The sequence below is a fragment of the Puma concolor genome, chromosome B3, assembly GCF_028749965.1.
Source record: "Puma concolor isolate L17-30 chromosome B3, mPumCon1.1.hap2, whole genome shotgun sequence".
Taxonomy (NCBI): Eukaryota; Metazoa; Chordata; class Mammalia; order Carnivora; family Felidae; genus Puma; species Puma concolor.
This window is the reverse complement of record NC_141672.1, coordinates 143,126,805-143,150,118: the sequence shown is the minus strand read 5'-3', so window position 1 is coordinate 143,150,118 and position 23,314 is coordinate 143,126,805. Positions and strand designations below refer to the sequence as shown.

The window sequence follows — 23,314 nt, the reverse complement described above, 5'->3', positions numbered from 1 at the left end:
AGTGAGACAAGGACATGCACCCATTTCAAATGAGAGGTCAAGAAAAGAAGGCAGACAGCCACCACCAGAGCCTGACACAAGAGCGCCCCAATTTCAGAACACCCAGTGCACCAACATCTGAACTTACAAAGGAGATAAATTGGACGCCGATGATTAGCATCACAAAATGATTATTCCCTTTGTAAAAGGCTTCACTGCAGGACTGCTTTAAATAGTGCATTTAAACCATGATCTGATTTGCTAAATTCGATTTATACACATCTACTGCCTAAGCTGGCGTGCGGCTGTATTTACATGTCTTCCCTTGGCACGGAGGAGGGGAGAGGCCGGCCATTATTTGGGGCCTTTAATCCTTGTAGACAGTAACTAATCTGGGGAGCTGAACCCTGTTTTTCTTCCACAGCTGGGGCTTTCGCTGTAAACTGGGCCTCAGCTCTCCACCCTGCTTTGCCTGGCCAGAGCCAGCCCAAAGATGATGGTCAGGATTTGGCCAGGATGTGTTGGAGCGTTTCTGCCAATAGGGCCTCCTCACCAAGAAGGAGACCCCCCTCTCCGCACCCAAGGATGACAACTTTCTGGTACAAATTTTCAGAGAATCTGGTCCGTGGCAGGCTCACTAAATGCATTCAGCACCTACAGTTATCATGCCAGGGTTCAAAGGCTGGCTACCTTTTGGGAGCCATGGAAACTTAGTAATCTGTAGAAGTTCTGGGACCTGGTGAACTACATTCTGCTATTTGTACTTAAGCCACAGGAACCAAAGCTGGGCTGGCACAGAAAGGCTGGCTCTCCACCCCAAGATAAAAGAATGGGTCCACCAGGTCTCACGGTGACTGTGCCGGTGTAATGGGGAAACCTTCGTCAGTTACTCTAAAGGGACTTACGGCTCTCATTGACAGCATAGTCCTTCAGGAGAGACATGACTCCTTCCCACAACACCAACAACGTGACAGGACAGTTAGGGGCCAGACCACTGCCAAAAGGTCACACCACTTGCTAAAAGAGAAATCTAAGGAATTCATGGGCTCAGGGATGCAACATTCAAAAAACCAAGTCCCTTCAAAAAACAACTTAGAACCTCTCCCTCCACCACCCCCGCCACCATTTCCAAGAGCCAGAAGCTTAGTTTTTTAGAACCACGTATTCATTTAGCAAATATTTACAGACATCCACAATGATGAGCCCAGCCCAGCAGTGGGAACTGAGGGAAAAGAAAGGAACAGACAGCATTCAGGTCCGAAGAATTTATGGAAGATGGAGGGGTCACCAAACGTAACTGAACTATTTCACTGTTGAGAAACCCACTAAAACCTGCTCACGAAAGAATGGGAAACTGGGAATTGATTGGACTGGACCCCAGTTCTTGCTCTGCCAGCTAACTTTATGACCTTGGGGAAAATCACTTAACCTCTCTGGGTCTGGTTCCTCATCTGTGACATAAGCAGTTGACCTCCATAATAACCAAGCTTTAAATTTTCTATAAATCTTACAGAGGAAGAAATGTTCATATCCCTAAAAATCCTAATCAGCTTCTTCTTTTTTTTTTTTTTTTTTTAACAAGGTTATAAATCGTCCCATTTTCTTCTTTGTCTTGGCTGCCAGGAGGCTCAGACCAATACTGAATATAACATTTATTTTAGGCCAGGACTTCAGGCCAGATTAGGGGTGGGGGAAGCAGGGTATGACAGGAGAGCTCTCATATGCGAGGTAGGGCTGTGCGGAGATGGGGCTTGGATTCAGGACAGACTCGGTGCTGGACAGATGAGATCACGATGGTGATGAATCCGTGTGTCTGTGCGTACGTGTGCATGTGCAGAGCCTGTGGTTAAGAACTCAGACGTTCGGGCAGACAGCCCTGAATCCACATCTGGACTTTGCCACAACCTGGCTACAGCCAAAGTCACAAAGAGGGAATCGCCACCACTCTCCCTGTCAAGCTGAGGCCCGAATGCATGTGAAGTGCTTAGTACCCCGCCAGGTACGAAGCGAGGACTCAATACAAACACAAACGAACAGAAGTGGAGTTTCTTAGCCACTGTACAAATGCCCTAGGGCAGCGGTGGATCAATAGGGGCAGTTAGGGGTGGGGGGTGGGGGGAAGGGAACCGCGCTTAAATCATTCAATCGGTGGGAAGGGGGCCTCTGCGGGGCCACTGCTCAGACTTTGGGCCGAGGCCCGGGTGGAGGGCCGAGGCCCGGGTGGAGGGCCGAGCTCGGAGGTGCTGCTCCTGTGCGCCGGCAGCACCGCCGGGTGGATGCGAACGGAGCCTCCGGGGCCGTCCTCGGGCCAAGCGCACCAGACGCGTGGGTTCCTCCGCTCCCGGCCCCTGATGTCCGCGAGCCCCGGACCGCAGCCGGTCCCGGGCAGGGCGGCCTGGTCCTGCTCGCCGCTCGGGCCTCGCGGTGTCGGGGGAGAAAAAAAGCGGGCGTCGGCCATGCGCCTGACACGCCTCGAAAATAATGAAGAAGCGCGAGGCACGCGCGGTTCCGGACTCCGAGCCGGCGCCACCGCTCCGCCCCTACCCGCAGCGCGCGGCTGGGCGAGGAGGGCCCGGGCCGCACGCGTCTCGCGCGCGCGGCTCCGGCGGGAGCGCACGCCCCGGCCCGCCCGGGGCGCAGCAGCCGCGACGGAGGGCCCCGCGGCCGTCCGCGGGCCCGGCCTCCCGCCGTCATCGGCGGCCGAAGGGCCTTCGCCCGGAGCGCGGCGGCGGGGACGGCCGGGCGGGCGCGCTCGACGCGCGTTCCGCTCCTGTGGGCCGCGCCGCGACCTACCTCGTGCCCACGCAGCCATCTTGCCGCCGCTCCTCGCTCTCTCAAAATGGCCTCCCGGCCCCGCGGCGCCCGCCTCCCCGCCCGGCCCGGGGTCCGGTGTGCGCGGCCCCCCTCCCCGCGCCCACGCTCCGTGGCCGGCGGCACCGCGGAGTCCGAAGGCTGTAGGCCCACGCGGCGTCCCGGCGTACACGAGGCGCGGGTGCGGCCCCGCGTGCGCGCCGCTCAGCCCGCTCTCTGCAGCCCGGAGAGTGCGGCTGCGGACCGGCTGCTGCGTGGCCGGCGGGAGGCCGCCGCGCCACCCCAGGTAGAAGGGTAAGGCTCCGGGGCTGCGCGCCTCGGACTGCCGCGGAACGCCGACGGGGAGAGCCCCCGGCGTCCAGGAGGCCGCGTCGGAGGCCAGAATCAGGGCCGCCTTTACTGGGCGCCTACTGGGAGCCCCACGCCGTGCTCCGCCGAACTGTATCACAGAGCCCAGAGTGCCTGTTAGGTGTGTGCTTAACGCCCGCTCCCGGCGTGTTGGGGAGGGACGCGGACGGGGATGACACCGGATCCGGGCCTAGGGAGGAGGAGGGGTTGCCTTTTGGGGGGACCAAGGTAAAAAACACAGACGCTCCACCGATCTGCTGGTGGAATCTCCCAAACTCCGGACTGCCGGCCCGCGCGCCCGCTCTTGGCACCCCCGGGCAGAGCGAGGGTGCGGGCGTACAGCTCCTCTTCCAACACCCCAGCTCTGGCCACTCACCTTTCCACCCGCACGCCCTCCTACGAACGGTTGCTGACGGCAAGTTCGTGCCCGAGAAGAGGAGGGAGGCGCCTGCAGGGGAGTAGCTGTAAAACAGAAAGGAGACATCAGGCGCCCCCCACACCCACCTAGAAGCGTGCTGCGGCCCCCTCGGAGGCGGGGGTAGGGGACGCGCGTCCTCCAGGTCACGACAACAGCCCGGGGCGGCTGCTGGGCGCACACCGCATCTCAGTCTTGCTCGCCCAGGGCGCGAGAGGCAAGTCCAGTACTGGGTAAGGGGGTTCCGTCCCGGCCCCGGAGCTCCTTACCCGCCAGCGGGCCAGGCATCCAGCCACCCGTGAGGTGAGACACCTCCGTGCACCTAAGGCCAAGCGCATCGCGGAGAGCCTGCCGGCGACCGCCCTAGGACAACCCCGGCTTCCCCGACAGCACAGCTCCTGAGTCCTGACGCTCGAAACCTGCCCGAACCGGGACCCCGGGCCATTTTCCGGAAGCCCAAATGTTAGAAATGCAGAACCCAAGCTAAAGTGGGCCTCCTGGCGGCGTCCTCTTGGCCTCGCAAGTCAATCTGGATCCTGCTCCCTTCAAATCTCTAAGGACACTCGCATGTACACTTCCCCGGCCAGCCAAGCAAGGAACGTACACCTGCCCCGACCCCCCTTCCAACAGGGTGCTCCCTGGAGTCCTAATACGTCTCCCAGTTCAGGACCAGTTGGCATGGCAGGCGCTGGGGAAAGAAGGCAGCTGGTCAATTCTCCACAAAGCCCTGGCCATTTATTGGTGCTTTCACTCTCTCCAGCTGGTGGAGGTTTGAACTTCATATCCAGACATTCATATGCACCCCCTGCTCCAGCCTGGAGAAAGAGCTACCATTTGCTCAGCGCCCACTGTATACCAGGCACTTCATTTGTATATTTTACTTAATTCTCACATGAGCCCTGGAGGTGCAGTTACTTATGTCACCCCCATTTCACAGATGGGGGGAAACAAGTCTAGAGAGGTGATGTGTCTTGTCAAGGATACACTGAGTTGCAATGGCAAAAGCATGCCTCCCCCCCACCCCCCAAAAAAACCCTGCCTCACAGGTGTGGGCATCCTCCCCCACCCAATGAGCTGCTGCCCTTATAGATGTGGATTGCCAGTTTATTAACCTAGTCTAGGATTGCCCTGGGTCCTCCACTCTAGCGTCTCAGCTCAGGAACTGTCACCCCTAGGGACAGAAAGGCCACAGGCCAGTCCCCCTGCTCTCCCATGACCAGAGAACAAGAAATTCCTGCAGCCTCTCTGGGCACTCCAGAGGCATTTCCATCCTAATTCTTTAGCCTGAGTCCAGAACCTTGGGGGAATCTGGCAAAACCTCATGCTGGCCAATAATCCACTCCTGATTTTTAAAAATCCCAGTCCTGGGGCACCTGGGTGGCTCAGTTAGTTAGGTGACTGACTTCGGCTTAGGTCATGATCTCACAGTTCATGGGTTCGAGCCCCATGTGGGGCTCTGTGCTGACGGCTAGGAGCCTGCTTCAGATTCTGTGTCTCCCCTTCTCTCTACCCCTCCCCTGCTCACGCTCTGTGTCTCTCTGTCTCTCAATAATAAATAAACGTTAGGGGCGTCTGGGTGGCGCAGTCGGTTAAGCGTCCGACTTCAGCCAGGTCACGATCTCGCGGTCCGTGAGTTCGAGCCCCGCGTCGGGCTCTGGGCTGATGGCTCAGAGCCTGGAGCCTGTTTCCGTTCTGTGTCTCCCTCTCTCTCTGCCCCTCCCCCGTTCGTGCTCTGTCTCTCTCTGTCCCAAAAATAAATAAACGTTGAAAAAAAAATTTTTTTTTAAAATAATAATAATAAATAAACGTTAAAAAAATTTTAAATCCCAGTCTACACAGCCAAAGAAGTGGGTGACCTGCATTATTACCAGGATAATTCACGCAGGTTGAAAATGAGATGAAGGCGCAGATTGGCCATGATATTTTTACACACAACCCCAATGGAGACCTGAGGAGATTCAGGAGCTAAAAAGAGGAACATTGCAAGGAAATACCCCTCTTTCTGGTTTCCTGCAAAAGATTTCATCCCAAGTGATAATCAGGCAGAAAGCCCTAACTCCCCCAGCCTCCAAAGCTGAGAGGCGCTTTTTCTTTAAATGACGTTAATGTGACGTTAATGTTTCTTTCTTTCTTTTTTTTTTTTCAATGAAGCCTCTGTAAGAGACAACCTCCATTTAAAAAATTATGCCCATTGGGCCTGATGTAAAATAAATTTTAGGAAATCGCAAGTTTGGGCTTTTTCAGAAGAGAGCCAGGGACACAGCCCCCACCCCCAGGCTGCCTGAGGTGATAAAGGGGCACCTGAAGGTTGAGACGAGACCGGGTGGGTACAACCAGACTTGGGAGGCACCGGGAACCTGGGAGGGGGGTTGGAGGGCACAAGGGTCTGCAGCCACACTCCCCAGGGGGCGGAGGATAGCGGGTCCCTTTCAAAATAAACCCAAATCGGTGGTGTGAGACCAGCCTAGCCAGGAGGATGGCTGTGGTGTCTGAGCCCCTGCCCCACTTGCAGTGCATCTCCACCCTAACAAGACAGAGAAGACTCGAGAAATGCCACCCTGTATATTCCTGCAACACACAAAGCCCCGGGGTTTGGCTGGAGACAGAGGAGAGCAGCTCCACTCACAGCACCCCCTAATTCATAGGGAAGGGGTGCAAGACTAAGTTGCAAGCTGATGGGGAGGGGTGACGCTGACCACTGAGGGGTCAGAGGGCCTGTGCAGATGGAAGCTGAAAGGAAGTTCTAATTAGCACAAAGCCGGCACCTTCCATTAATAGCTCTCCGTAGGCTCCTGGATGCCGCTGAAGAGAGGCAAGTTGGAATGTGTGAGGCTCACCTGTCCCCAGCTCATTAACAGACCTCGGGTGAGAACAGGGCTGTCCTGGCAGAAGACCAGCCCAAATCAGCAACCCCTCCCCCAAATTTAATTACAGGTTTGACTTCTGGGCCCATCCGAGGGGAAAGTGTTTAGCGCAAGTCCAATGTGACTGTAAACATGAAATCTGGACACTCGCTCAGCCAGGCCTCTGAGGACAGTGCTCCCTCCAGACTTGAAATCAAGCCTTAAAAAAAAAAAAAAAGTCCTAGGATATATTCCATGTGTGTCGAATTCTAGATAGGTCAAAGTAATCCACGGTAAGAGGCATCAGAAGGCAGGTAAGCAGGGATTGAGTGAGAAGAGGCAGGAAGGAAGCTTCTGGAAGTGAGGGAAAGGCCGTCCATCTGAGTGTTGGCTACATAGGTGTAAAATGCACTTGTCAGAATCCATACAACTGTATAGCTATGATCTGTTTCTATATGTAAATTATACTTTTAATAATATATATTCAGGTGTATTATGCATGTGGCTTATCTCACACACATACACATACAAAGGCCTTGGCCCCTAACTGATTTGTCTATAGCCTGTGATATCCCCCAATGTGAATGTTCACACCCTTTTCAAGGGTCACCGTGGAGAAAGGGGCCAGAGCAGATGGGGAAATGGGGCTGTGCACATCTCACAAACGCACAGCCTTGGCTGGCCAAGTAGGGAGGAGGAATGTCTGAATTGAATCAATTAGCTGCAGAAAACTTCAGAAAAGAAGTAAGGCCCTTCATAAAAACAAAGCCCACTCCTTAATCCCCAAAGGCAATCCTCTCCCCCATTCCCATGGCCATTCCTCAGTAAACAAAGAAATCCCTCCTTCCACATCCACACCTCAATATTCATTATGAGCTGACGTTAGAGGCTGCACTCCAGCCTCCCAGAGCGCCCTAATGACTGGAAACCTAAGGGCAGAGACGGTAGGGGTTTTCCTAGGTTTCTTTCCACATCTCTCCTGTCCTCTTCCCCTGGCGGTCTCTTCTCTCTTCCCTCCTCTCTCTCCTTCCGTCTTTCTTCTTTTCTTCAAATTAGTGACTAAGCAAACCGAGGCAAGCAAATCAAGGCAGAGACATCACTAACTCTACTTTGTTCATTTATTTTGACAAGTGCAGTTTAATTTTAATTATTTATGATAATACTTCACAGTAGACGAGTAAATGTGCTGGGGTATATTTGGTAACATTAATGAAGTCTGCCTAATAGGAACCTTCACTCCAGCACCCCGCCTGCTGGAGAAGTGGGGTGAGGCCACTGGTCTGTGGTAGGGTTTTCGATTTTTTTGTGGGGGTGGTGGGGTGGTGGAGGGAACTTAATGGGTTTGAGGATTAGCAGAGGGAAAATTAACCTGATTCTGGAGAAGAGGCAAATACACAAGCCCATAATCGTGTGTCGATGTGGATTGTGTGTATTTAAACACCGAGAGAGCACACTTTGTGATAAGGAGGCCCAGGCGTGCACACGTGCCACATGCATATTTACACATGAATCTCAAATGTGCAAATCAGCAGAGGCCCAAAGAAATTAGGCTCTGGGCAATTAAAAATTGAAATAAAAATGGAAAATGTGATACACAGAGTTCTATATCTCTTCAAAGTGCCTTTCTCCTACTTACCATATGCCTCAAGTGGGCAAACATGGAGAAAAATGTGGAGGATAATAAAGAGGGTAGGGGGTTTCTTAGCTGGTGATTACTTAGAAATGCTCCCTTCAACACACAATGAACCACGAGAAGCGGGTCTCAGTCAATGCAACGTCATTTTAAATGGGACTGATTTTTTTTATAGCTCCCCCTCAACCCTGCCACCATCCTTAATATAACTGATGGTCATATAACTGTATGATTTGATATGCAGACCTTATATATACAAGAATAGATATATTATATACACAGATGTGCAATCATTTGGTCCAAACACGTAGAAATCTGGTATACCTCAAGATATATGCTCCAAAGTATTTACACTAACATTATCTACAATAACGATGGGCTTGTCATAATACAATTAATGCTTAATTTTTAAATGTAAAGAAGTGGTTAACCCTTTATTTAAAAATAAATAAATAAAATAACCCAAGGCCCCCTGTTTGTCATCTCTACATTGTTGCCAATGCCCAGGGTAGCTTAGGAACATTTAAAGACAGAGAAGCTGGGTACCTTGAGACAAACGCACTGCCCGCCTCAGGATAGAGTCCAGGATTCTCCCAGAGTCTACAAGCCTAGCTTTGGTCCAGGTCTGGGGACAAGAACTATTAGCTAGACAATTACTGGATGATTCCAGCGGGGGAAAAACAAGGCCATTCCACCACTAAGGTATGCAAAAGGCTCAGAGACGAGGGCCCCTTTCTAGACACCACCACATGTGTGTGTGACAGGGTTAGGAGAACCTGCCTGCACCCACGAGGTGCCTTGTACCAACTCCCCACCCTCCAAGCAGAGAAATGTCTTGGCCATTAGGAAAGGATCTTCAGCTGGAGGCACCTGGCTCCCAGCTTTCTCGCCTGGGCCCCAAACTCCTCAAACCCTTCTCCTTAAAGCCGTGGCCTGGCTCTGGCGTGGGAAAGGCAGTTTGGAGCTTTTCACAAATCCAGTATCCCCTTGAACCAAAACCAATTAGCCTGGCCCAAGGTCCTGTCATTGAGGCCCTGGCCCTCTTTTCAAACCCCTGCGGCTCAATTGCGGTGAGGGGCCGGCCAGTGAATGCCGGGACCACTTAAAGTGGTGCTTAAGCCGGACCGGCCTGGAAGGAAGGAACCAGCGCTATAGGAGGTGCAACGGCCCATTCTCAGCGCCACTGACCAAGGTTTTGTTCCAGCCACAGCCCCCACCCTGGCTCTATTTTTAAACACCCTCCCCTTCTCTCTGATTCCCAGCTGTCTGGAGGAGAGATGAAAAGCTGGCTCTAGGAAGCCATGAGACTCCCAAACTTGGCTGCCCCCAGACAGAAAGGACATCCCCAAGTTCTGAGTTCTGCCCTCCAGGGTCTTGCCCTCTCGGCTTTGGGAGCCGGGTCTCTAACGCTGGTAGAGCATCCACTGGATGCTCTCCGTGATGAGCCTACACACCAGCCCATCTTATGGACGAGAAAACTAAGACTCAGAGAGGGGAAGTGACTTGCTCCAAATCACAGCACTCAAGGGCAAGGCAAGGTGGGGGAAACCTCTGAGAGCTCCTGAACACCACTTAGAAAGAGAGAGGTAGAAGAGGTTGAGAGATAGACCAGGGTGGGATTTTGGACCAAGAGGAAAATAACGGAGGGGAGTAGACCTCGGAGTAATGGGAATCCTCCCAAAAGCGCCCCTGCGGGACAAACTCGGGGCCCTCCGAAGGCCCTGCCCATATCTTCCAACGTCCCCCTGCCCGACCCAAACTGAACTGACCCTAGGCAGAATGCGGTGGGCGTGGGGAGGTGCCACAGCCTTCCTCCACCCGTCTCCTCCCCTCCTTCCTACCCGTCCAGGCGCCGTCAAGACTCGCCCTCTGCGATGGGCGGCACTGCCAGGGCGCCCTGGCCGTCGCCATGGTGACGCGCATCCCACCCTGGGCCAGAGCTGATTGGTCACTCTATCCAGGCTGCCGGGGTTGGGGGGCTGGGGGTAAAGTCAAGGCGGGATGGGGGGCAGAGACACCCCAACACATGCACGCGCGCGAGATGCCAAGGGGGGAAATGAAGGCTATTAAAATGGCGCCGCGGCCTCCGAGGGGCCGCCGCCGTGGGAGCGCAGCCCCGGGTTGCAGAAATCCGGGCGGCTCTCCGGCCCCGCGCCGCGCCGCGCCGCCTGGGTCCCGGAGGGCGCACAGATCCCGCCGGGGCCGCCCCCTCCCGCCTCTCCCGGCCCGGGGCGCGCGGGCCGGCACACACCCCAGCTGGCTGGGCCCGCCCCGTGGCACGTTCGGGCCGGGCGAGCGCGGCGCGCCGGATTAGCCCGGAGCCCGCGGACCCGAGGGCGCGGGGCGGGCGCGTTTGGGGGTGTGAGGGCGGGGCGGGGCGGCGGCCGCGCGTCTAATCCCCGCGCTGCGTGTGGGAGCGGCCGGATCAGGGAATTAGCGCTGTAACTTCGGATTAGTAACGCTCGCTAAATGAGCGCCTAATTCCGACCCTTCATGCTTTTCAGCGTCGCGGCTGGGCCCTGGGAGGCCTCCTGGCCTCGCTCCCTCCGCGCTCTGGTCCCATTTCCCGGGAGGTCAGACCGCGGCCGCGGACAGCTCCCCAGCCAGCCGGCACCAGGCCTCTGGTCGCGCCGCAGCCTGACTTTCGGCGGCGCCCGGCGATGCCAGCTTTCCATTCGCCGGGGCAGAGGCCCGCCAGATCCTACAGTCGTTCGGGGTTGGGAGTTCCTGGACCAGCGAGAAGCAAGCCCTTGCTGCCTCGGTCACCTCGGTGGCTGCCCTGATCTCTGCCCCACCAGTGGCTTGCTGTGCGACCTTTGGCGAGCCACTGGGCCTTATTGAGCTCGGTATTTCTAGATGTCAAATGAAAGGGGTTGGGTGAAGAGCATCTCTGAGATCCCAATCAATTCTGGCTTTCAAGCTGAAGCTTCAATTGCGTGTTCAGGTTCCCCAAAGCCTTTTCGGATTGGGGCAAGGTGGAGAGGAATAGCGCAGACTTTCGACAAAAGTGAAGCCCAAACATGCGGAGCCGAGGGGCCAGAGGAGGCCTGGGGGAAGGCTTCCCTGGGGCATGGGGACAAGGGCTGAGAAGGGCTCCTTCAGGCCCGGGCAAGTCAGAAAAGGTTTCATGGGGTGAGGCACCGATTTGAGCCTGTTCCTGAGACTTCAAGTGTACGGAGGGGATTTGAACGTGGCCCTTTAGGGGAAGGCATTCATACCCGGAGGCCAAACTCGAGAGGCTTGGCCTGTCTCAGAGGGCCGTTTCTGGTGGGTGTGGGGCGGGTCCGGGAGATTGAGATTCCAGCGCACACAGCCCGCTGATGCCCCGCCGCTGGGATCCGTCCCCTGACCTGGGAGGTTTGCATCAACGGATTTTCGTAGAAAGCGGAAAGAAAACCGCATTTTCCCTTGCGCAGACTCCTCCTCCCCCCGGACCCAGATTTCAGAACTGCCTGGACGGTTTGGAACCCTGGTGTTTAAAAATAAAAACAAACAAACAAACAAACAAAAAAACTCATTTGAACTGTATAGACACAGCTGTGAGGCTGCAAAGCCTCTAGGCTCCTGGTAGAAGGACTAGTTCTTGCAAAATAGCAAAGGGATGGGGGGTGGTGGGAAAGGAAGACGGAAGCCCCAGGGCCCAGGGCCAGCTGGCTAGCAAGGGAGGCAGGGAGCACAGGGCGAGGGGGTGGGAAGAGCTGCTCTGGTTTCCTGCGAAATGAGGTCAGGATCGGAGCCTTGGCTCGCAGGTGCGCTTGGAAGGGAAGGGCAGCCCAGGGTATGCCGCCCAAGGCCTGGTGGATCCTGAATCACACTGGTCACCCTTCTCCAGCCTCTTCCCAGGAAAAAGGGAGACTGGCTTTTAAGAGACACGCAGGATCCATGAAAACCTTCTACCTGGTGATTATCTCTGGGGAGGAGAACTGGGGACAGAGGAAGGGCAACTGACTTTCCTGCCTGTTCTTTTGTTTTCTTATTTCATTTTTATTTTCAATAGCTAACACATCCATGTTGTTCACAATTCAAAAGGTGGTATAGTGCAAAGTCTCACTCCACCATCCACCTTAGCCTCGAAGTTCCTCTTCCCAGGGCCAACGGATCTCCCTTTCATACTATTTGAATTTTCCCCTTTTACACATTCAACCTACTTTCAGAATAATTTCGTTAAGCAGAGGCCAAACACAAGGGGTGGGGGTGCTTGAAGGAATAGGAGTAGAAAAAGATTTCTATTGTTACAAGAGGACTTGGGCAGGTTCTGGGTAGGAGCTGGAAATAAGGGCCTTATAAATAACTGAGGAAGAGGCTCTGAGGAATGAAGCGGGCCAAGATGGGGGTGAAGTGGCCTGGGCCGAGCTCTGCCCTTCCGAGCTCTATGCCTCTGGAGGAGTCATTTCAGACTTCCACATGTTTCCTGGTGTATATAAGGGCAAGGGGATGAGGGTCGTGTCTGGGTGGTGGCTCAAGTTCCTTCCAACCTGCCTGTCACAGCGCTCACACACCCACAAACCTAGAAAGCCTTCCAAACCATCAAGGGGGCTGAATCTTTCTTCCCTGAGGCAAGGTAGGGTCCAGGGCTGGCTCTACAGCCACTCATCCTCCAGGAGCCCAGGTGGTTCCCCAAGCTTCCGGGAGCCCCGAGCTTCAGGACAAGTTGAGGTGTCAGAGGAAAACAGTAACCTGGAGGTAGGTAAGAGCCTCAGGAGGGCCCCCAGCACTGTTTGCTACATGGGACCTAGATCCCCATGCAGTGATCAGGGGCGGCCCCACTCCCCACACCCAGCTAAGAGGGGCTGGGAGCCTGAGTGGCCGGGTGCGCTGCCTTGGGTTGCCATGGGAACGGAATGCAGATTTCCCCCAATTGCTTTTTTATTTGCTAGACATTGTAATACATCTTATGTTGGGGGGGGGGGGAGAGAAGGGGGGGAATGACGCTGGGAGACTGCCTGCACCTTAACCACTCAGGGAAGTTGGGGAGGCTCGGGCGGGAGTGGCCTGGCCAGGGCTGGTGCAGAGGTGGCGCCGGGTTGGGCTCCGTCCCTCCCGCCCGCCCGCCCGCCAGCGCTTGGTTTGTATGCAGGGCAGGGCCCGCCCGTCGGGGAGGGAGGCCCCCGCCCCGGCCCCTAGCCATTGAGCGCACTCCTCGCCAGTTCTGCTCCGCTTCACGCTGCACACAGACCCCCCAACTGCACACAAAGGCAGCTGCCAGAGCCCGTGAAAAGTGATCAAATTATCAAGAACTTGACCTCACCGAGGGGCGAAGCTCCGGCAACCCCCAAGCCGTATGCTAATGGCGCTCAGGGGCTGACTCCTCGAATAATTCGATAAAGGCCGCTTTGTTAGCGGCGGGGCAGCCCCCTGCCCACCCCTTCAATCCCCCCACCCCCACCCCCTACCGGCCGCTGTCTCTCTCCCATCGCATTTGCATCCCAAAATCCCCGTCCGCAGCTCCGGGAGAGGATTGTTCCAGCCTGATTTATGGGGTGAAGGAGAAGGCTGGTGCCTTCCCCGCCAGCGACCCCTCTGCAACCCCAACCCCCTCCCTTCCCCCTGTCCTCTCCACTTTGGGGTTCCTGCTTTGGCGCTGAGGGATGGAGTGGGGGCGGGGAAAGAGGAGGAGTAGGGGGAAAGCTGGCAAGTTCCTCCAGGGTACGGAAAGTGTCCCTGGAGAGAGAGCCGAGGTCAGGTACCTGGTCCGGGCGCGGCCGCTCCGCCGGGCTGGAGTCCGCTGGGCCGGCACTGGGCTCCTCTGGGTTCCTCTGGCTCGTGCGGGCCGGGGCGGCCAGCGGGGCGGGCGCTCGCACACAGAAGTTGTGAGAGTCATTTCTACTTTCGGTTATCTAGCTTTATGACGGCTCTGTGGCACTCATACAGCTAGATAACCAAAGAGAGAAACGGGCCTCCCTTCGCCACCGCCGCTGCCGCGCCGTGGGCCCCACGTGCCGCTGCCCTCTGGGCGCGGGAACCGGAGCGGGCGCCGCTCCCGGAGCCCCAGGCGCACGCGGAGAGCCAGAGGGGACCGACGGACACACAGACACACTGACTCCCATAGCCAAGGCCGGCAGCCCCCGCCCAGTCCCCTCCCTCCCTCCTTCGCCCTCCTAGCGCGTCCCTCCCCGGCTCCCCGTTCTGTGCGTGTGGGCACCCGCGCCTGCAGCCCGCTCCGACGGCGTCCCAGGGCGCACTGAGGGCACCCGCGCGGTGCGCTTCGGCAGCCTCGGGCGCCGCGGCCGCCCCCAGCGCACTGGACCGCCAGCCCTCCTCTCGCACGCTAATCGCCCCGCGGGGAAGTGACGTCAGTCCAGGGATCGGCCAATCACAGGCTCTCATTCAAATCCCAGCCCCCTTCCCGCGCTCCGCACCACCCAGCCTTACAATGGCCTCGGCGTTCACGGCTTTCCTTCCCCGAGGCGGAGAGAGCGTCTACTCTGCCCTGAAATGCGTTAGGGCTGCGCTCCTGTGTGCGCACCGTCTGGCCTTTCCCCTCCCCCAGACTCCTCTGCTTTCCCCAAATGCCAGGGAGCCTGGCAGCCACCGCGAACCTTCAGAGTTAGGGAGCTCTGGTGAGGAGGTTTAGGGACACACGTGGTGGGGCGTGGTAAAGGTCTCTCCAGGGCGGCCAAGTGCGCACTTGAAAGGCCTTAAGCCGAGGGTAGGAGCCGGTTCACCTTTAACTTCCCTCTTCTCCCCACGCCCGGCACCTTCCAGCACCAGCCCACGCGCGGAAACTGAGAGTGGAGGGAGGAAGGAACTAAGCGCGAGGGTCGATGTCCCACCCATAGTGTTCCGAGCCATGCCGCACTGGGGCTAGGCCCTGGTGCCCACTATACCCTGCCGCTGGGTCCCTCCTCTTTCGAAGAATTTAGGAAGGTACAACCGATGGTGTCCGCCGGCTTGGAGACGTCCTGGGCCTGAACCAGGCTGCTGGTTAAATTCATGTTCCACCGAAAAATGAACACACAAAGCCGCGCCTCAGCCCTCCTTCTAGGGCTCTCAGCACACACCCGGCCTACTCAACAGCAAGTGGGTCAACAGGAAAAGGGGCTGCCACGCTGGATCTCCCAAAATGACCCCCAACTGAGCCCGACCAGCAGACCAGGAGGCCCCTTTTGCAGCCTTCCAGAGGTGAGTGGCCCATGTATGCCGCTCGTCGCTCGCCCCAGCCATCACTCGCTTCCTCCCTTCCTCCTTAATGCTGCAGCTACCCTCCAGCCTTGGGTGCTGGGATTCACCTTCCCCTGCCAGTCACTCTCGGGATGCACAAAGATTAAATATGAAAAAATGTGATATCTTTGCTCTCAGATGCTCCCAGAAAAAAAAAAAAAAAATCAGTCCAGGATATAGGGAGAGAGAGATCCCGAAGCAGAATTGGCAGGTGAAGTCCCAGCTTTTGGTGGTCCAATATACATGGGTTTTCTCCTCTCAGGGCCCCCTAATGCTGCAGTCTGTGAGGACCACCATAAGCTTGGGCAGAGGTATCTATATGAGGGTACATTTTAGTAGGGCCTGGGGCACTGAACCACTCTGAGCCAGGCAAATCCCCGCAGAATGGGTTCCAAAGAAGAGAGCAGAAGCGGATGGTTTGGAAGGGATTTCATGATTTTTCTAAACATGCTTTTCTCCCCTATTTCCCCCTAAAAAGGACACATCTCCGTTTTGTCAATTTCCTGATTTTGCCAAGTTCCCGTTGCCCAACCGCTTATCTCAATATTGTTCACTTTTCATCCTGACCCTAAATCCAAGGCGGCCTGCATCGCACTCCCATCCCAGCCAGCCAGTGCCAGACCAGACCTGGCATTTACATATCTCCCTCCAAATCCCATTTTGCATACACATCCCTTTTTCCAGAAGGCAAACATGAGCCAGACAGAGCGGCAACAGTGGAGAAACAGAGAGGCTGGCGGCAGCCCTTGGGAAGGAACCACCCGAATTTGGGCCCGAGATAGTTAATTCCAAAGGATTACCATAATTGGGAGGCGCCCCTTGCTTTCCCTCCTCCTGCAGCTCCAAGATCCCGCACTGTCTCCCCATCTTGGTGTGTGTGGGGGCGGCCTCCAGAGCCCTAGTCCTTCTGGGCCACCCGGGGTGGGAAGGGTGGGGCTGCGGAGGCGGGAAGGGGCGGAGAAGCAAGGTTCACCTGCGGGAGAGGAAGGGAGAGGGAACAAGAGGGGGGAGACAGCGAGGAAGGAGCCCCTCGGAGTGTGATTTAAGCAGGATGCTGCACAAAATGGCTCCTCAGCGAGGCTCACGGTAACACAGCGGCGCCGGAGGCCCGACTGGCAAGCTGAGGGCGGGTGGGGGCTCTGGGAGAAAAAACTAAAAGCCCGATTTGGATTGAATTCAAATGTGGGAGGCCACTGTCATCAGGGCCACATCTCTGCTGCCCTTTTTGGGAAACTGAGTCCCTTCGTGGGGAGCAGGTGAGGCTGGCTGGGGGCTTCTGTGCTCTGCTTGAGTGTGACTGTCTTGGAATCCCTCCACCTCCACCTCCACCTCCAGCACCTGGCCATCATAGCACCACTCCCAGGAAGGAAGCCACGGTGACATCTGGTGAGTAGGCTGCAGAGAGGGTGCTGCCCTGGTGGGTCAGGACTGGCTGAATCTCTGTGGCCTGGTGTCTGGCCTCCACGGCCTAGCATAGTTTAGACAGGGGCCAGGAAATGATCCAGGATGATGCTGGGTGGAGGCACATCTCATCTGGCACCATCAGATGAGGGTGGCAGGATCTAGGGCAGGCCCATTCCAAACTGGAGCGGGGAGAACCCCATCAGCCCTAGCCCCATCACCCTCTCATCTGCATGTTCTATGCACTTGGTCTCACACCAAGCCCCTGGCCTGGGCCCACAGGCTGCAATACAAGCCCTGTGATCATGGGGAAGCAGGCACTGGGTCTGCCTGAGTGTGGGTACTGATAGCAAAGCGCCTGTGGTAGTGGCCAGGCCCTGGCCACGGTGCTGAGAGCTGCCTATCAGACCTCTCTCTCCACAGCTTCATTTGCCCCAAACTTCCTGGTCTCTCCCTGAACCTGAGCTCCAGGGACATCAGCAGCTACCAGGAGAAAGTAACAGCAGCCCGAGAGAGCGCCCCAGTGGCAGGTGTCTCCTCAAGAGGAGGCTTCTTTCCTAGGTGTGTCTACCAAAGGCCAGAGACTCCATTTTTCATATTCAAACCTCCATCAAAGGCCAGAGAGGATCCTGGCCCCCACCCCCATCCCCGTGTCTATAGAAATGCCCATTCTTGCTGCAGCCACATGTGTGCCCTGTACGCCTTCAGATTCATACAACTGCAACGTCTCCCCTCCCCCACACACACACACTTGGCCCGTATACCCATCTAGCAGTCGCCTAAGGCAGGTGGCAGATACCTTGCCCGTGCACACACATGTATACACAAGCACTCTTGTACCCATTTGGTAACCTCAGCTGCTTGGGCTGCAAGCTGGCTTTGGCCCAAGTTCCTGTTGCGTGATGGTGGTTACACAGGGGCCGTGATGACCCACAGGAGTGTGTCTCCCCTTGCCCCAATTCAGGACACAGTGAATTAAGGGATTAAATGGAAGGAGAGTGGACAGTTCTGACTCTAGCCAACAGCCCTGTTCAAGCACCCAATATCCTGTGACCAGACTTGCCCTGATCAGGCTGGGAGCCTGAGATCCATGGAGCCCCCCAAGCTCCAGTAGAGACCTGACACTTGCCAGGAACTAGCACTCCTTTCTGGAGCCCCTATGGGCCTTAATTAGGAGACAGTATCACCAGTCACAACCTAGGCTAGGTCCAGGATGCCCTTTCCCCCCACTGCTTCCTCCCTCCCTTATTCCTCCCTCCCTTGTTCCTTCCTCAGGCCCAAGCTTTGATTAAGCTGGGTCTTCCTATTGTGTGGATTCTTGAAGTCCAGCACTGAACTAAGGCATATGGACCCAGCTTCCTGCACTCAGGGTCCCCAGGGATTCCACACCCACCTTCAAATTGACATGGTCACCTGGGCTATAGTGCCCTCTCTGGCTTCCACATCTGGCCTCCTTTTTCTCAGAAGCTGAGGCTCAGGCATCCAGGGTGTGGGCTCTGGGGAGGCCCAGGCTGGGCACAAACCCAGAAACACCCCACCTGAAAAGGCCTGGGCAGAACAGCACCTCTCCCCTGGGGTCTGCAGCAGCTGGCATTGCTAATGGAGGTTCCTGCCATTGAACCTCTCATGACACCCCCTCCCCAATGCTCACCTAGCCTACCCTCTGGTCTCTGTCCCTTGATTTAAAGCCAGACCCTCAAACTCTATCCTTTCCCTTTCTACAGCCAAGAACCCACCTCCTCCAGGATATGGCAGGCTCCAAAAAGGGCTCTCTTTCAGCCCCAGCACCTGAATTTCTCCCCAGTCACAAGGACTCAAACCATGTATTTCTGAATGCACGCACTATTCCCATGATCTGACCCCACAGTCTCTCCCAGCTTCTGCTACCTCCCTGCTTTGCTGGGAGGCCAGGCTAGACCACCCCCCCCCCCAAATGTCTTCTCCCAGAGAAGCCCCTCACCACAGCTTCAACCCCCACTGCTGTCCTCATTCTTCCCAAGCTCCTCAGAGCCTGGGTTGGAAGAGGCTGCAGAGACACCCTCAAACAGGTCCAAGAGGCCTGTTCTCGGGCACAGGGTGGGGAGTGCGGGGGGGGGGGGGGGCGACGGCCGGGGTTGGGCGGGGTGAGGAGCAGAGCAGAAAGGCTTTCCTAACAACTTCCCATTACAGTGGGGGAAAGCGTGCCATAAATCTTGTCCAGAGTGGGTGCTGTGTGTTGCATTATTTCTTAAAAAAATTTTTTTTTCAGGAAGCCACTTTCTGGGTTATTATTTTTTGCGAGGGAGGGGATGAGACGAAAGAAGGGGGGTCAGGAGCAAAGGTGAGGAAGGGGGCGGTCCGGAGACTCCCGGGAGCCTCACTTGGGAAACATTCTCTCCTTTCTGGTGAACCTGTCTGCAGTCCCACAACTTCCATCCGGCCCCGCGCCCCTCCCCTTTCTGCACACCCAGAGTCTTAACCTCTGGGCGCTTCCCCCTGCCCCACGACCCTTGACCTTGGCCTTGACGATTTGCAGGGGATGTTGGGTCAGGCCCCCGAGGCTGAGCCCCGCCTTCCACCCGCAGTCAGAGAGCACCCCTCACCCCGCCGGGCAGCGACGCGAAGCCCCGCGCCGCTGGTGCTGCCCAAGGGGGCCCGAGCAGGGATGCCCCAGCCCCCTCTCCCAGTCCAGACCAGCTCCCTGACGCCGCCCTAGCCGAGGCTACCGCCCTCGCGCCCTAGCCCCCGCTCCCCAGCCTCGCTGAGACACAGCAGGCAGCGGCACTTACGGACCGGGAAGGGGGCCGGGGGCCCGCGAGGCAGCGGCGGGGGTGGGGCGGCTGCGGGGATAGCGGCTCCGCGGCCCCTGATGAGGCGCGGTCGCGGGCCCAGGCCCGGCTCCGGCCGCTCTCCAGGCGCCCCTGCCTCGGCGGGCGCACGGCCGAGAGCCGCGGGAGGCGGGCACGGTAGCGGCGGTGCGGGGGCTCCTGGCGGCGCGCGGCTTCTCGGGGCTCTGAGCGGCTCCCAGCGCCGCCTTCTCGGGCGGGCACGGCCCGCAGTGACGTCAGCGCGGCTCCCCCCGCCCCCCTCCCCTCACCCCGACCAGTGCGGAATGGAGGGGGCGGAGGCAAGCTGTGAGGGGCGCCCAGCCTCGCGCCCCGGCGCTTCCTTCCCCCCGCCCCGCTTGCCTCCCAGCTTTGCCCGGGGAGTCGCGGCGCCATTCAAACCTTCGGTCCTCCCCCCCACCCCCCGCACCGCCCCCGCGCGCTGCCAGGCTCGTCCAGAGCCACCAACAACCTGGGAGGTGGTGGCGAGCAGCGGGTTGGAAGCCTCGCAGGCAGCTCTAAGCTGAGGGATCCAGGCTGCTTTGGGGAGAATGGAGAGCTGAGGAGACGGGGGCGTCTACTCTCTGGGCCGAAAGGGGGCTTTTTACTCCAAGCAAGTGTTGGTACGCTGAGGGTATCTTCGCTGGGTTGATCGGTCCGGGGGGGGCCTCATGTAAGCTCGGAAGGAATATTTTGGCTTGCGGAAAGGTGTCCCTTTCTGGGCCGAGGGTTCCCTCCAGGCTTGATGCTGCTTTTCCAAGACCCAGTGCTGCTTTTCCCCTCCCCCACCCGCCCTTTTCTGTGCACCTGAAAACTCCAAGCACAGGGCTGACAGCGCCCCGGAGCCGCTGTCCAAATGCTGAACTCGGCCTCCTGAGAAGCGGGCTCCCGACACCCAGCTCCCCACTGCTCTCGGTTGTCCGCAGGGGAGGGCAGGGGGTTGTGGGACTCACCGCGCGAAGCTCCGGGAAACTTTGGTGTTCCAGGACGGTATAGGAAAGCTCCAGCGGAGGAGGCGAGCGGTCAAGGGGAGGCGGGAGCCGAGAGGGCAGGCAGAGCAGCTCGCCTTTTCGGTCGCCCTGCCACGCCAAACTACAGTCTTCCCCGCTCGTCCCGACCGCTCGCCCCGGGTCCCTTCCGCCTGCGTGTTTCTCCCGCCGCCACAGCAGGGGAGGTCCCTCCGGCTGAACTTGTCAGCGGGTCTCACCATCCATCACGAGCCAGACAGACAGGCCAAGTTCACGAGCAACGCTGTTAACCCCTTGCAAACCAAGCGCCTCCCGCAGGAGAGAGCCGCCTGGCTGGGGCGCGCTCTCTCTGATTCCAGAGGCACCACTTCTCACAAGCAGTGGCCGCTAAGGCTTTTTTCTTCTTCCCTACTTCTATCTTTTCTGAACAACTTGAGGAAAGGGCTAGAAGAGGGAAAGCGGATTTGTTCCCCCCTCCCACCTCAATGCATTTCCTGACAGTTTTTCCTGTCATTTTACTCTTTTGGTCTCCATAACCTCTACAGAGTCTCCTCTTGTAAATTTGTTGGATATCAGTGTAACTCACTACTTTTCTAAATGTCTTCCCCTTCTCCCATTTTGTGACTGTGCTCATTGTGGCAAAATGGGAAAGTTCAGAAAAACATAAGAGATAATAATAATTGGCCTTAATTGCTATGCCTAGAGGCCTGACTTTAAAAGAAAAAAAAAAAAAGGAATATTCTCACCAAAAGAAACTAGATTGCTGCTTGTATGGGATGGGGCGAGCCAAGGGGCAGGGGTACCCAGCCTTTCTAAACTGGATGGGGAAGGAAAAACAAAAACAAATTCTGAGAAAGGGATCAGAAAGGGAAACCTGTCCAGAAAGAAACTGCTAGAAGAGGCTTGGAGAGACTCAGGGGTAGACCCAAAGAGAGTGCATTTTCAGTCTCTGCTGTGGAACCAGGACAAAGCCCACACACTTCCTTCACCCCCTATTGACCCCTATTCTAGCCTCCAAAGCCCAGAGAAGCTTCTCTCAGGCTTCCTGGGCAGCCCAGCTCCTGAGCCTGGCCCCCGAATGGAAGGCTGTGGGGGTTGGGGAGGCTGGGGAACCCCAGTCATCTCTGGGAGAACTTTCTCAGCCTCTCCCTGTGGTCAGGCAGACTTGGGCCACTTCCCCCTCCCCCCATATCCTATTGAATTCTTGGCGTCTGGTAGCTGGCGGCAACTAGGGCGACCTACCAACTTTTCCCCTGGGCATTTTCTCACCCCCTCCACCCCCCAGTGCTTTCTTTTCTTCTCCCTTCGCTCTCTTTGAAAGGAGGCACCCAGGCCCAGAACGTGTTCTGCAGTTTAACTACTTCCAAATTCTTTGTTCGGGTCACCCCGGGACTCCATTGTCCGCTATTGAGAGCAGGAGCGGGCGGGCGGGTGCGCCTCTGCCCGGCAGGCCTGAATCCATTAGGCCGCTGCTCTGGCCCCAGCGGCCCATTGAGGCGCCCGCCAAACCGGGCGCCGGCGGCCCCCCTCCCATCCTCTCCACTCCCGCCCTCAGCTGCCTTTTTTGGATGCCGCAGCAGAGTCACGGGATGCTGCTCCATGGTGAGAGGGTTATCTGGGTCTCACCCTGTCTGGAGGGACTGGACCACAGGTGCAGGCCTAGTATGATTTTGGCTGACTCTGTCCCGCCTGTACACCCTCGCTAGGGTCCTGTCCAAATTGGGTCGTTTGCCCCCTTGGCACTTGGATCTGCCAAGCAGCTTTTCAGGAGGCAGTAGCCCTGACCTCAGGAATGGAGGTTGAGGGAAAGGTCGGTGACACACCTCCCTGGACTTCTCCAGCCTCCCAGCTGTTCTCCTACAGCCTGGATTTCCCCTTCCACTTTCCTCCGGGCCCAGACCCCAGCTCCCAGTTGGTGCAAGCCTGCCCTGAGTTAAGAGAGTGAAAGGAAGCAGTCCAGGTTCAGGGGGCAGGCGTAAGTGCCAGCCCCCTGTGGCCTCACAGGCCAGTTTCCCCAGCATGGCTACTCTTCCTCAGTTTACCGGGAAAAGGACAAATGGATCCCAGGGTGTGCCAGGGCTGGAACCAGGCTGTCTGTCTCCAATATCCCACCCACCCTCTCCAGCCTCAGGACCCACGGAGACAGTGACAGCGTGAGTTCCCCCAGCAAGCGCAGCCCAGAGTTGCGCACCTGTGTCCCGCGACCCGCCTCAGCAAGTGTCCCCCAACTCCTGTATGGAGGTGTATGCTCTCTGAGCCCGCGAAAGTCCTAGAAGAGACTGAGCATTCAGCCTGAACCCAAGATCGAGATTCAGAGGGGCCAGCATGCACAGGAGTGCCCAGGAAAGGGTCGGCTGCTGTTAATGTATCTCTTTTTGGTGCCTGAAGGTTCTTTCGCGCCGCCCCCATTCTGTCCCTCCTACTCCGGGGTTATGGGGTCTCTGAGTCAGGGCGAACATAGACGCCCAGCCCTAGAGGTCACTCAGGCCTGGGTCAAGCCCGCCCTGTCCAGTTCGAGTATTGGCCATGCCGTTCCTAGGAGTTAAACTGGAGGGGAGATTCGCGGAGAAGCCCATGGCCGGGGCCAGGGTATGAGGGCGGTGCCCCTCACCAGGAAAAGGCCGCGGATAAGCGCGCGGGGCGCACAGGAAGAACGCTGGCCAGGGAAGGGAGGGCGGCCACCGCTGCATCGTTCCCGCGCCCGAGTGCACACGACTTGGATCCACAGGCCAGGACCGCAGGGAACTGGGGGTGGGGAGACTTCGTGGACCTGGCGGCGGCCTAGATGCGTAGTGGGGGATGTGAGACTAGCGCCCCCTGACGTCTCTGCTGTAGCTCGTGCAATGCCGCCCAGCCATCCCCTTCCCACGGGGTTTCAGATCTAAAGCTGGGAAGGTTGAGGCCCGCGCACCCCCAAGACCCGGCCGGACTACGCTAGGGCTCTTGCAGGA

The 23,314-nt window shown here is 57.3% G+C and overlaps 1 protein-coding gene across 5 annotated transcripts in view; it reads right to left on the bottom strand.

The window, feature by feature from the left end:
* LOC147580451 (uncharacterized) overlaps positions 1–20,733 on the bottom strand; it is a 35,369-nt gene extending 14,636 nt beyond the window's left edge. Inside the window, exons 1-2 of one of the 5 annotated variants that reach the window (XR_015252911.1) lie at positions 19,360–19,546; positions 3,515–3,600 (exon numbers count right to left, since the gene is read on the bottom strand). Coding sequence is in view for 2 of the 5 variants with exons in the window: in XM_086711518.1 (XP_086567644.1) it covers positions 3,515–3,600; positions 20,349–20,605 (343 nt within the window). In the remaining 3 variants the exon portion in view is untranslated. Of the gene's footprint in view, positions 1–3,514; positions 3,601–3,822; positions 4,561–13,716; positions 13,913–19,359; positions 19,547–20,348 lie in introns of those variants that run through there. The other 4 variants (XR_015252913.1, XR_015252912.1, XM_086711518.1 and 1 more) reach the window with 4 other exon arrangements.
* Positions 20,734–23,314: the final 2,581 nt, after the last annotated feature.